Here is a 13,194-nt window from a genome sequence, read left to right as displayed (position 1 = left end):
ATGAACATCAGGGTGTTTTCATTGGTGCGTTCTCTTTAACAGAAGCAGACCCTAAGTACAGCTCTGGGTCAAAGGTCGGCTCCTCCCCCATCGATGTGTCCATAAAGCTCTGGACTCATCGATGGGGACGACCGCCCACATGTTTGTGTGGTGATGGAAATAAAATCAATTGGTGAGGAAGTGCATCATTTTACTGTACGAACACAAAAGTACGAACACAAAAGTACGAACACAAAAGGAAGCATGGAGCAAAACATGCAACGATTCTTGATCAACACAACGATGCCTCAGTTGTATCCGTAGCAACACATTTAGTGTGTTGTGATCAGCTCTGTAACCCTCCATTGAGGGGTGACCTTGAGGTGTGACCTTGAGGGGTGACCTTGAGAGGTGACCTTGAGGTGTGACCTTGATGTGTGACCTTGAGGGGTGACCTTGAGGTGTGACCTTGAGGTGTGACCTTGAGGGGTGACCTTGAGGTGTGACCTTGAGGGGTGACCTTGAGGTGTGACCTTGAGCCTTGAGGTGTGACCTTGAGGGGTGACCTTGAGGTGTGACCCACCTGCTGTTCAGGCAGCAGTAGATGATGGGGTTGAACATGGTGCAGCTCATGGCCAGCCACAGCACGGACAGGTACACCTGCTGGATGGACTTCCACTTGCTCAGACGCTTGTTGAGCCCCGTCACAATGAAGTAGACGTGGTAGGGCAGCCAGCAGAGGGCAAAGGTCACCACCACGATGATCATCATCTTCACCACCTGCCAGAGAGGGGAGGATGATGGTGAACATTCACAAGCTGTCCTTGCTGGCTGTGTTTCGGCCTCCTGCAGCATCGATAGAGACACAGTGAGAGGCAGCAGAGGAGCCGGTTGTTACAGCATGCTGGTAGCAGCTGGTACTGCAGGACCAGTGCAGCAAGATTGACATAGATAATCAAGAAAGTAAGTGACATTTCCTTTGATCCTAGAGCTGCTTTTACAAGTTGTCACTGCGTCTCTCTTCAACCTCTTGGAGGTTGTCGATAGACGCTAACCCTAAACCACCTGAGGCCCCCAGGCACCAGGCAGACCCACCGGGTCCCTCCTGGATCCAAACACAAGTGGTTCTGTCCCCATGTTCCAAGAGTCTTTCTGTCCTGACACAAGCCAGACGCTAAACTCTGCTAGAGCGTCTAAACACAGCTGGAGCCGCTCGCGGTGCTCCGGCTGGAGGAAGGAAGAAGGCTCGTATTCCTTCAAGAGGAAACAAGTGGCGCGTGAACATGGCGTGAGAAGACTGGAAGACGTGAAGCCGTTATCGTGCATTGTGTCCTAACCGAGGGAGGGAAACCACCGACACAGGAAGAAGACCCGGTGGAACACGCCACCGGCCGCACAGCGACATCAACAAGGCACTTCCTGTGGAGCGGTGGGGGGGGGGGGGGGTTTGTGTCAACACCGCTGGACTCAGGGAACCTGAGACGGAGCTCCGTTCTGTCTGCATGCCGCCGGTGTGTCACGGGGAGAAGGTCAGAGGACACGTGCCAATAAGGTCCTGTGGCGTGCTCACAGAGCGGCGTGCTCACAGAGCGGCGTGCTCACAGAGCGCCGTGCTCACGGAGCGGCGTGCTCACGGAGCGCCGTGCTCACGGAGCGGCGTGCTCACGGAGCGGCTTGCTCACGGAGCGGCGTGCTCACAGAGCGGCGTGCTCACGGAGCGGCTTGCTCACGGAGCGCCGTGCTCACGGAGCGCCGTGCTCACGGAGCGGCGTGCTCACGGAGCGCCGTGCTCACGGAGCGCCGTGCTCACGGAGCGGCGTGCTCACGGAGCGGCGTGCTCACGGAGCGGCGTGCTCACGGAGGAGCTGCTGAGCACAGTCCAACATGGTGCTCCTCTTCCTTCCCAGAGGGTTCTGGTTATTTAAATGTTCTTTTCTCTTGGACTCAGGTCAAAGGTCACGGTTAGGTGTGGAGGACTCGTTGGTCTCTGAGTTCTCAGGTGAGCTTACCTTGCGTTTGGCCCGGAGCTGTCCATGGTAGTTATCAGATGAGTCTCCGGGGATCCCCCCCCCCCACAGGGTGACCCCCACGATGCTGTAGGTGATGGCCATCACCACTAGGGGCAGCACGTACACCAGGACTGTGACTACCATGTGATACCTACGGAAGAGATGAGGAACGGCAGAGGACTTCTATCAAAATACTGACAAGGAAATGGCCCAGGGTGAGCACATATATATATATACCCTAACCCTAACCCTATATATATATATATACATATATATATATATGTCTTGGTGATACTGGCTGTTTCACACATGGTCAGAAGAAAGAAGCTGAGCCGAAGCCTCCCTAACTGGCGCTGCTCACATGAAGGCGTCGTCGGCCATGCGGGGCCAGGCCACGTAGCACAGGGTCCGGCGGGGCAGAGTTCTGGTGGTGGAGAAGTAGCAGAGGGGGAAGGCCAGGACCACGGCCAGACTCCAGATGCACACGATCACGCCCGTGGTGGCCTTCGCCGACAGCCGGGGCTTCAGGGGATGGATGATGGCCATGTACCTGCGGGTCAGAGGTCAACAACATATGGTTTCAGAATCAGATTATCGTGAACATACGATAATAATAATGAATGTGCAATGGTGCTAAAATCAGACGCCAAATGATGATGTCACTCAGAACATTCTGACATTCATGGGGTTGTGGAGAGCAGCGTGTGTGTGTACGATGTATATCAGTCATAAGTAATGATGTCACTCTTTATCTGGATAGGACGGTTCCCGTGCTTCACCCATAGAATACAGGAAGTCTTTGTTTAGCCTGTGTGTGTAATTTGTGAGATTAGACGTTGCCTCGACTCCTCTACTCTTATCTCCCATGGGCGGGACAAAGGGGAGGAGTCAGGGAAATGAAGCGAGGAGGCACAACATTGGGAAATGTTGCAGAAAGTCTGGAAGTCTTCAAAACATCCGTCAGATCAAATGTGCAACATGAATATTTATGAGATGTATCTTGGGAAGCAGGGCTGTGTGTGATTTAGAATGTTCTGCCTCCAAGCAAAAGATGAGACGAGCCTTCAAATGGATCGATTTCTTTGAGACATTTGATTATGTTCTGCCTGGCAGCCTGTAAAACGTTCCATTACTCGCGATGAGATTCGGTCTGACCCACTCAGAACTGTCAGGAGACGAAGAGCTGAGCGAGAACCCGACAGTTTCATCTTCATACGATGCTCAGGAGGCCTAACCCTAACCCTAACCCTGACCCCTCAGTGAGCGGATCGAGGGCCTCTTCACCTCCAGCTGCTCGGCATTCCTCCCGTGACTCGCGGTCGGCTCCGTGTGAGTCGGTCTGCTCTGTATCCAATAGACTTGTGAACCATTCAACAGGAACCCCAATGCAGCAGCACCAACCCTCCTCTTCATCAGAGCACCTTCACAGAGCCGTCTGGGCCCGAGACACGGCAGCTTGAGTAAATGACTCGACGCGTCGGCGTTCGCCTCCAGCTGCCTGGAAGCTACGTCAACGTGACAACGCCAACACAACACTCGCTTCAGCGCCGCCGTGCCCAACGGGCTGAGATAGGAGCCGCTCCACGGCCCGGAGGAGAGGACTCGGAGGCCTCGGCACGCCATCAGGTCCGGTGGCGCCGCGGAGGCGTCCACGCTGCTGGCTCTGTCGAGGTCACATGACTCCACGGCTCCGCCCACGGGAGGAGTCCCTGCAGCCGGCGGGGAGGAAGTCGGTCCGGAGGAGAGCTTCTTGCATGAGGTCTCACAAACTGCTCAAAATAAACATGACTAGCACTCAACACATATTCTTAGTTATATATTCTTATCTTAGTTATTTGTACGTAAACATCCCAAAGATGACAACGTCTTCTACAAAGGTTTGAAGAATGGAAAAAGACACGAGCCGCGTCTTCACCAAAAGCTTCAGGCGTCGCCGGTTCCCTTCCACACAGCGATGTGTGTGTGTGTGTGCATGTGTGTGTGTGTGTGTGTGTGTGTGTGTGTGTGGCTCCAGAGCCTCAGGAAACACACAGTCAGCAGGAAGGACCGACTGGTGGTCATGACCTTTGGCCTCGTGCCATTTGAAGACATCCGAGCGGAGCGGCCAGAGCCCGACCCGGGTCCCGTCTCCATGGAGACACACGATGTTCCCCTCCTCGCCCTCACACAACCACACGGACGAGCAGAGGAGCCAGCACCAGCCTCAGGAAATACATTGCTCCCTATGTGTGACAGGGAGGAGGAGGAGGACCACACCTCACACAGTGACAAGGAGGAGGAGGAGGACCACACCTCACACAGTGACAAGGAGGAGGAGGAGGAACACACCTCACACAGTGACAAGGAGGAGGAGGAGGAGGACCACACCTCACACAGTGACAAGGAGGAGGAGGAGGAACACACCTCACAGTGACAAGGAGGAGGAGGAGGAGGACCACACCTCACACAGTGACAAGGAGGAGGAGGAGGAACACACCTCACACAGTGACAAGGAGGAGGAGGAGGAACACACCTCACACAGTGACAAGGAGGAGGAGGAGGAACACACCTCACACAGTGACAAGGAGGAGGAGGACCACACCTCACACAGTGACAAGGAGGAGGAGGAGGAACACACCTCACACAGTGACAAGGAGGAGGAGGAGGAGGACCACACCTCACACAGTGACAAGGAGGAGGAGGAGGAACACACCTCACACAGTGACAAGGAGGAGGAGGAGGACCACACCTCACACAGTGACAAGGAGGAGGAGGAGGAACACACCTCACACAGTGACAAGGAGGAGGAGGAGGAGGACCACACCTCACACAGTGACAAGGAGGAGGAGGAGGAACACACCTCACACAGTGACAAGGAGGAGGACCACCTCACACAGTGACAGGAGGAGGAACCTCACACAGTGACAAGGAGGAGGAACACACCTCACACAGTGACAAGGAGTAGGAGGAGGACCACACCTCACGTGACAAGGAGGAGGAGGACCACCTCACACAGTGACAAGGAGGAGGAGGAGGAACACACCTCACACAGTGACAAGGAGGAGGAGGAGGAACACACCTCACACAGTGACAAGGAGGAGGAGGAGGAGGAAGACCACACCTCACACAGTGACAAGGAGGAGGAGGAGGAACACACCTCACACAGTGACAAGGAGGAGGAGGAGGAACACACCTCACACAGTGACAAGGAGGAGGAGGAGGAGACCACACCTCACACAGTGACAAGGAGGGGAGGAACACACCTCACACAGTGACAAGGAGGAGGAGACACCTCACACAGTGACAAGGAGGAGGAGGAGGAAGACCACACTCACACAGTGACAAGGAGGAGGAGGAGGACCACACTCACACAGTGACAAGGAGGAGGAGGAGGAACACACCTCACACAGTGACAGGAGGAGGAGGAGGAACACACACTCACACAGTGACAAGGAGGAGGAGGAGGAGGAAGACCACACCACACAGTGACAAGGAGGAGGAGGAGGACCACACCTCACACAGTGACAAGGAGGAGGAGGGAACACACAGTGACAAGGAGGAGGAGGAGGACACAGTGACAAGGAGGAGGAACACACCTCACACAGTGACAAGGAGGAGGAGGAGGAGGAAGACCACACCTCACACAGTGACAAGGAGGAGGAGGAGGAACACACCTCACACAGTGACAAGGAGGAGGAGGAGGACCACACCTCACACAGACACTCTGCAGCTTCTCCACACATGCAGGTGTCATGATGTTCTTCATCAGTCTAATCTCTTCATCAAAACATTATGACATGTGATGCCCACTTATCAGGATCAACCAGAGAGAGAGAGAGACAGAGACAGAGAGAGAGAGACAGAGAGAGATAGAGAGGGAGGGAGGGAGAGAGAGACACTTTTTCACATTTTTTCAGCTTTTACATAGCTTCTTAAAAATAAAGTGCTTTAAAAAAATCAGGTTGTTTAAAATAAAAAACACCACAACCAAAAAAAACATTAAAAACAAATAAAACATGTTTTACCTCATAAAAAGTGGTGCAAACACCAGCTCCTCCTCCACCACAGAACAAACAATACCGTTAAAACACCAGCGTTGTTTAAAAGCATCCAGGTCTCCAATGTGTTTATAAAACCTGAACTCCAGCCAGAGTCTGGCTCTGATGTTGCAGAGCCACACTGCCCCGGCCTCCTGCCCCTCTCTGTTTTCCACCCGGGATTTTCTGGTTCAATAAATTGCCATTTTTGCTTCGCCTGATAAAAAATGTAGGAGCTGCCACTTTTCTTTTTCTGTTTTTTGTAGGCAGCTCCATGATAAAAACCTTCTCTGTAAAAACACATTAAAAGACTAAAACCAATGTTAAAAGAGCGAAGAAACTCAAAGTCTCTTACACTCGTTAAAACATGGTAAATAGTCTCCCAGTGTAGAAGGGGCACTGGCTCAGGACAGCGGATTAATACGAATGTAAATATAAAAGCATTGGGCCAGCGACAGCACACGTCTTAAAAATCCGCCACTGGAGGTCAGCGGTCCTTTTCTTCAGGGAGGCTTGTATAGGACCCCCACTGCGGGCCAGGGCCTCCATGCCCAAGTCTCTCTGACCACACAGTGGGCGGTCTGTTGCACAGTCTGGACCTGTTGATACTCTTCACAAGGTTAAATACAAAGTCTTCTTGTCTGCTTTGTTCAGTGTGCAGTTTTCTGGGTGGGTTGTCTTTAGCAGGGGCGGTGAGTCCCCCTAGCCCGGCTGAGGAGATGTTTGGGAAGGGGTCCGCGAGGTCGGCTCTGTTCTCTGCTGGCTGTAGTCGTTGAGGAGGCTCCTCTCCAACCCGTCAGCCTCTGCCTCCCACAGCTCCAGGAGCCTCCCTCGCCACCCAGTCGGAATGCATCCCCAGCAGGAGCCCAGGGCCGGGGTCGCTCAGCGTCGGCCCCACTGCATCCACCAACTGCTGCAGGCAAAGAGTCTTTGTTCGCAGCAGCGCGCTAGCCCAGGGGTGGCTGCTGCTAATGTCCAGTTTTGCCCGTGAATTAATGGCCTTCTCTCTCGCTACGCAGCAGACCTGGGCCCGGTGTGCCCTCCTCCCTTAGAATGAAAGCACTTCGCCGCCCGATGAAGGCCATGCAGAGGCGTTATAATTAACATCATCTACTCTGACGCTGAAGCGCAGGTTTAACTCCAGCGGCCTGGTGGTTGAGTATCATATAAACCGATCCACGTGACTCATGATGTGCTTCATCGAGCTCTCCTTGAACCCCGATAGGATCTCTCCCATCGGGAGACCAGTCTTCCGTGCGGGAGGCTCTCTGCTGAAAACTCATCGGAGATGGCGGAGGACGTTGACACGAGGACTCTGGTGGAATGGCTGGTCCAGCGGAAACACCTCCACAAAACAAATCTCCACCGAGAGCCCTCCTCTACCACGGCTCACCTTCCCCACCTGATCCAGGAAGATCACGAGCAACAGGCCGTTCATCTTGGCGGCGGACTTCACGCTGCCGAACCCGACTTTCTTCCCGACTGCCCGAGCCAATTCCTCCACGCTGCACGAGGAGTCACCGGCAATCTTCATACCGTGTCTCCTCGTGAGCAGCGGGGGGACCAAACATTCCGCACGCTTTGACCAGCCCGTGAGGCACATGCAGCGGGAAGACACCCAGAGAAAAACCCAACTAATCACCAAACAAATTAAACTACTGTGAAACCAACTATTACACCACATAAACTAAATACACACAACTATGAAAGAATAGAGAAGAGAGAAACACACAGACAACGCTCCACAGCTCTCAAACACACACCCTGTCGCTCTGACGCTCAGCGTGAACTGAGACAGAGGGAGAGAGAGAGGGAGAGAGAGAGAGAGGGAGGGAGAGACAGAGAGAGACAGAGAGAGAGACAGAGACAGAGACAGAGAGACAGAGAGAGAGGGAGGGAGAGAGATTTGATTTTTTAAAAACACTTTATTTACATTTTTTCCATCACAACGTTTCTCTACAAATAAAGTGTTTTAAAAATCAGGTTATTTAAAATAAAAGCAAACAAACAAAACATTAAAAACATTAAAAAAAGAAAACATGTTTTACCGAATAAAAAGTGGTGCAAACTCCAGCTCCTCCTCTACCACAGAACAAACAATATCTTTAAAACACCAGCGTTGTTTAAAAGCATCCAGGTCTCCAATGTGTTTGTAAAACCTGAACTCCAGCCAGAGTCTGGCTCTGATGTTACAGAGCCACACTGCCTTGGCCTCCTGCCCCTCTCTGTTTTCCACCCGGACTTCCCTAGTTAAATAAATTGCCATTTTCGCTTCACGGATAAAAAATTTAGAGCTGCCACTTTTCTTTTCTGTTTTTGTAGGCAGCTCCCATGATAAAAACCTTTCTGTCAAAACCACACTTAAAAGACTAAAACCACTGTTAAAAGAGCGAAGAAACTCAAAAGTCTCTTACACTCTTAAAAAACATGGTAAATAGTCTCCCGGAGGTCTAGAAGGCACTGGCTCAGGACAGCGGGATTGATTACCGAAATAAAAGCGTTGGACGCGACAGCACCGTGTAAAATCCGCCACTGGAGGTCAGCGGTCCTTTTCTTTAGGGAGGCTTGTATAGGACCCCCACTGCGGCCAGGGCCTCCATGCCCAAGTCTCTCTGACCACACAGTGGGCGGTCTGTTACACAGTCTGGACCTGTTGATGCTCTTTTCACGAGGTTAAATACAAAGTCTTCTTGTCTGCTTTGTTCAGTGTGCAGTTTTCTGGGTGGCTCGTTCTCAGCAGGGGGCGGTGAGTCCCCTAGCCCCTGGGAAGGGTCTGCAGGGTCCGACTCTGCTCTGCTGCTGTAGTCGCTGAGGGAGGCCTCCTCTCCAATCGGCCAGCCTCTGCCTCCCACAGCTCCCAGGAGCCTCTCGCCACCCGGTCGGAATGCAGACCCAGCAGGAGCCCAGGGCCGGGGTCGCTCAGCGCCGCCCCACTGCATCCACCAGCTGCTGCAGAGAAAGGGTCTTTGTTGCAGCAGCGCCCGTTAGTCCAGGGTGACGCTGCTGCTAATGTCTAGTTTTGCCCGTGAATTAATGGTTCTCTCAACAACCAGAACAGAGAGTCAGACTGTGGGCACCTTTCTGCTCTAAAAGGGCCCACGACTTAAAAAAACACCCTGATAAAAAAGGAGGCAGCCCACTTAGTTTTAAAAAAGCTGGGGTCTATTAAAACAGAGCAGTATCCAGCCCTAGGTTGTCAGCAGCGTCTGAGGATGCAGCTGGCCACGTCTCGCCACACTAAACACCCCGGACTCGTTAAAAACTTCTGAACAAACTACAATCTAAAAGTGGCCGTCCGGCTGGCCAGGTGGACAAGGCCCTGTCCCCCCTCCTCTCTAGTTAAAAACACCACCCCCTGTGGCACCCAGTGTAGACCCTCCCAAAAGAAATCCACCATTTTCCTTTGTATGTTGGCTAAGAAGCCTGAGGGAGGGTCTAAACAGGTCAACCTGTGCCACAGTTGGGATGCAATAACATTGTTTAAAACCAGTACTCTACCTTTAAAAGACATCTGGGGGAGCAGCCACTTCCACTTGGAAAGTTTCCCCTCTATCTTCTCTGTGGCGCCTCCCAGTTCTTCTGGACCATGCTCGGTTTGCCCAGGTATATTCCTAAATATTTAAAACCGTCCGTCTTCCATATGAGTTTTGTGGAAGAACCGGGAGCCACGCCACTCCCCACAGCGAGGGCTTCGCTTTCCAGTTCACCGCTGATGATGCCGTACAAAATCATGTACTATTTGATTTAAAAGGTTTACATCACTTTGATTCTTAATAAAACAACAACTCGTCATACGCTGATAAATCATTCTCTTACTAAAACCAGGTAAAACAAACCATGTAGGCTAGGCGTATTTTAATGAGGAGGGCTCGAGGAGAGTGCGTGAAACATCCCGGACAGAGCACAGCCCTGCCGGACCCCTCTACTCACTCTAAAAGGAGCACACAGCCTGCCGTTTATCTTCAGCACACTCTCAACATTACTGTACAACACCTTGATCTTAGCTATAAACCAGCGCTGAACCCAAACTTCCCCAGAACTTTCCAGAGGAAACCGTGTTCAACGCGGGTCAAAAAGCCTTTCCTGATCTAGAGAAATCAGACCAGTATCCATACCCAACGAGCTGGAGACCTCCAAAATATCCCAGAATGAGGTGGGCCGTTATCCACCATGGACCTGCCGGGCACACAGTAGGTCTGGTCCCGATGGAGGACCTGCTCCATAGCTCCCCCTCAGCCTGAGGCCAGGACCCTGACAGAAGCTTGTAATCCACACAGCAGAGACACAGGGCGCCAGTTACCGATGTCCTCTGGGTTTCCCTTTCGCAGTAGCGTCAGCACTGCCCTCCGCAGGACATCGGCATGGAACCAGAGGCCAGACTCGTTGAAGCGCATCTAGGATGTCCCTCCGAGGACATCCCAGTATTTCTTGTTGAATTCAGCGGGAGGCCGTCGATGCGAGGCGCGCCTCCCTGCATTCCCTGCAGGGCAGCTTTCAGCTCTTGGGGGGGTATGGGTCTGTCGGGCTCCTCATTAGTCTCCTCAGAGACCTGGGGCAGCTCCCCCACAGAGCCCTCCACCACTCTCCCTCCTCCCCATACTCAGTGGCATAAAGGGAGGTAAAACCCCACCGCTCGCTTCCCGGATCTGGCTTTGGCTCCACAACCGCTGCCCTGCGTCCGCTGCCAGCAGTGAGTGGATCACTCGCCCTGCCCACTCCTCTTCTCCAGGCCAAGAAGAAGCTAGAGGGAGTGTCCATTCTCCTTGATGGTCTGAATCGGGACCTGACCAGTGCGCCTTGTACTTTAACTGAACAGGTCGGCGAGCCGCTTTTTACTTTGAGGACTTCAATATGTCCTCGATCTCCTGTGGACTCGCTTAAACTTTCCTAGGTCCACTATCTCAGTCTCCAGGTCCTTCATACATCTGGTGACGTCTCTAGTGACGTTGAAAGTGTGCTGCTGACAAAGGAGCTTAATTTCTACCTTACCACGGTCCCACCACTGCCTAAGATTATTAAAATCACTCTTCCTCAGCCTAAAATGCCCCAAAATATAAACAACACCTCTCTAAAACTCCTATCGAAAGTTAAAACTGTATTAAAATGCCAATATGCGCTCCTGGGTAAAAAGTTCTTGATAAAAACATGACATAAAACCAAAGAGTGATCAGTAAAACCAGCGAACAATGCTGCACATTTTAAAAATACTAAAATGGTGCTTAAAACATAAATACGGTCTAACCTGGCTGAGGAGATCCTTCCTCCTAACGTGGACCATGTGTACTGTCGGCAGGCCGGATGCATCCTTCTCCACACGTCCACCAGGCCATGAGAATGGACCAGCCTCCTCAGCACCTGCTGTAAAGCTGGATGTGGCTCTGTGATTTCTGTCTTTAAAATCATCCTCTGTGCAGTTAAAATCCCCCCAAGAATAAAAATCCTCCGAGGCACAGTCATTTAAAACATCATTAATTTTGGATAAAACAGCTCCTCTCTGCCCCGGTTGTTGGAGCATAGACATTAATTAAAACAACATTAAAAAAGGTCGAACCGTGCTTTCACAAAGAACAGCCTCCCTCTCCACGATGTTTGACCTCCAGTGACCGTGAGCTGAAAGCCCTGGAGAAGAGGAAGCCCACCTCCGCTGAGGTTGGTGTTGTGGCTCAGGAGAACTTCCCACTCCCTCCTCCAGTCTGCCTCGTTGGTGCTGTCGCTGTCGTCTCTCTTGTAAGAAGAGAACACGTTGGCTTTCATCTTGTTAAATTCATAAATTGATGTTCTCTTCTTACTGTCCCTCGCCATTTACGTTTAAAACTCCGACTCTGAATGTGTTCATTAAAGAAAAGAGTTTAAAACAAATAAAACTTAAAATCAACAAATCAAATAAAACCCACATTGGAGCTCTCCACCCCCTGCTGGATGCACTCCTTTACTTTGAGTAAAATCTTTTAATCCTAAAACCTCTTGCTTTTTCAAACTTTTTCTTTTCATATAATATCTGCAAGACTGTACAAAACCACGAGGTCAGGAAGTGATCCTGACCTCCACTTTCCTTTTGTTTTTTGTTCTGTGTAAAAACTGGCTTATTTCATCCACTGTGTGAAGTTTTTGAGCTTGACTGTTTGTTAAAATTAGAGGAGAGTCGCTGTACTGCCCCTCCTCATCACTGCTGTCCTCCACCGCCCTGCCCCTGACTCCTCCTCCTCCTCTCCCACCCTGCTGGCCTTGGCCTCTGGCCGCTCTTCTTTCTTTTGGGGCCCTTTCGCCCCTGCTTCCTCCTCATCCATCTCTACTCTGCCCCCTCTTCCTCTGCACCGCTCCTCCTCCACCTCTTCGCCTCCACCCACCTTCCCTACCCCTCCCATGGGCTTCTCACCACCCTTGTCCTCGTCTTTATTTCCTTTTCCTCCTCTTTCCCACTTTCCTCATTATTCTCCACCCCACTCCCACGCCTTCCACCTCTAAGCCCGTGCACCATCACCACCATCACCAATATTTTTGTTGTTTTTAAATCTTTTTGTTTGTTTTTTCCCCTTCTTTTCTTGTTTTTCCTTCCTCCTCCCACTTCCCACCTCACCCACAGCCTCACCCCACTGCTCTTGGCAGATCCCCATCCCACCACATCCTCCATTTCTTGGTCCGCTTTTCTTTTTCCTCGCTTCCCGACTCCACCCACAGCCTGGCTTCTCACTGCCCTGTCCAGGCTCCCCCCTCTCGCCACCCTCTTCCCCATCCCCACCCTCACCTCATTCATACTCACCATCTCCGTTGGAATCGTGGCGCCGCTTCGCTACCAGCCGCCGGCCGCCCGCCGCGCCTCCTCTCAGAGACGCCGCTCTCGCAGCCGCGCAGCGGCAGCCGCCTGCTGTTCCCACGCTGGTGCAGCGGACGGACCCGAGCCCGGGACCAGCTGGCGCAGGGTCGCCTCGCTGAACAGACCTCGGTGCCCCTCCTCGCAATGAAAGCACTTATCATCTTGACGCTGAAGCGCAGGTTTAACTCCGGCCCGTCGCCGAGTATCATATAAACCGATCTACGGTAACTCATGATGTGATTCATCTTGCTCTCTTGAACCCCGGCGAGATGATGAGATCTCTCATCGGGAGACCAGCTTTCCGTGCGGAGAGCTCTCTGCTGAGAAACTCATCGGAGATGAGCGGAGGGACGCTTGAGGACTCTGGTGGACGGCT

The 13,194-nt window shown here is 52.3% G+C and overlaps 1 protein-coding gene across 1 annotated transcript in view; it reads right to left on the bottom strand.

The window, feature by feature from the left end:
• Positions 1-562: 562 nt before the first annotated feature.
• The window catches only part of LOC130191023 (neuromedin-K receptor-like), a gene marked incomplete at its 3' end in the record, with an annotated part of 15,210 nt that continues 2,578 nt past the window's right edge, over positions 563-13,194 (bottom strand). The window contains exons 2-4 of the mRNA XM_056410692.1: positions 2,350-2,538; positions 1,989-2,139; positions 563-759 (exon numbers count right to left, since the gene is read on the bottom strand). Coding sequence (XP_056266667.1) covers positions 563-759; positions 1,989-2,139; positions 2,350-2,538 — 537 coding nt within the window. The remainder of the gene's footprint in view (positions 760-1,988; positions 2,140-2,349; positions 2,539-13,194) is intronic.

Source organism: Pseudoliparis swirei, unplaced genomic scaffold, assembly GCF_029220125.1.
Source record: "Pseudoliparis swirei isolate HS2019 ecotype Mariana Trench unplaced genomic scaffold, NWPU_hadal_v1 hadal_26, whole genome shotgun sequence".
NCBI lineage: Eukaryota > Metazoa > Chordata > Actinopteri > Perciformes > Liparidae > Pseudoliparis > Pseudoliparis swirei.
This window is presented reverse-complemented; position numbering and strand designations above follow the sequence as displayed.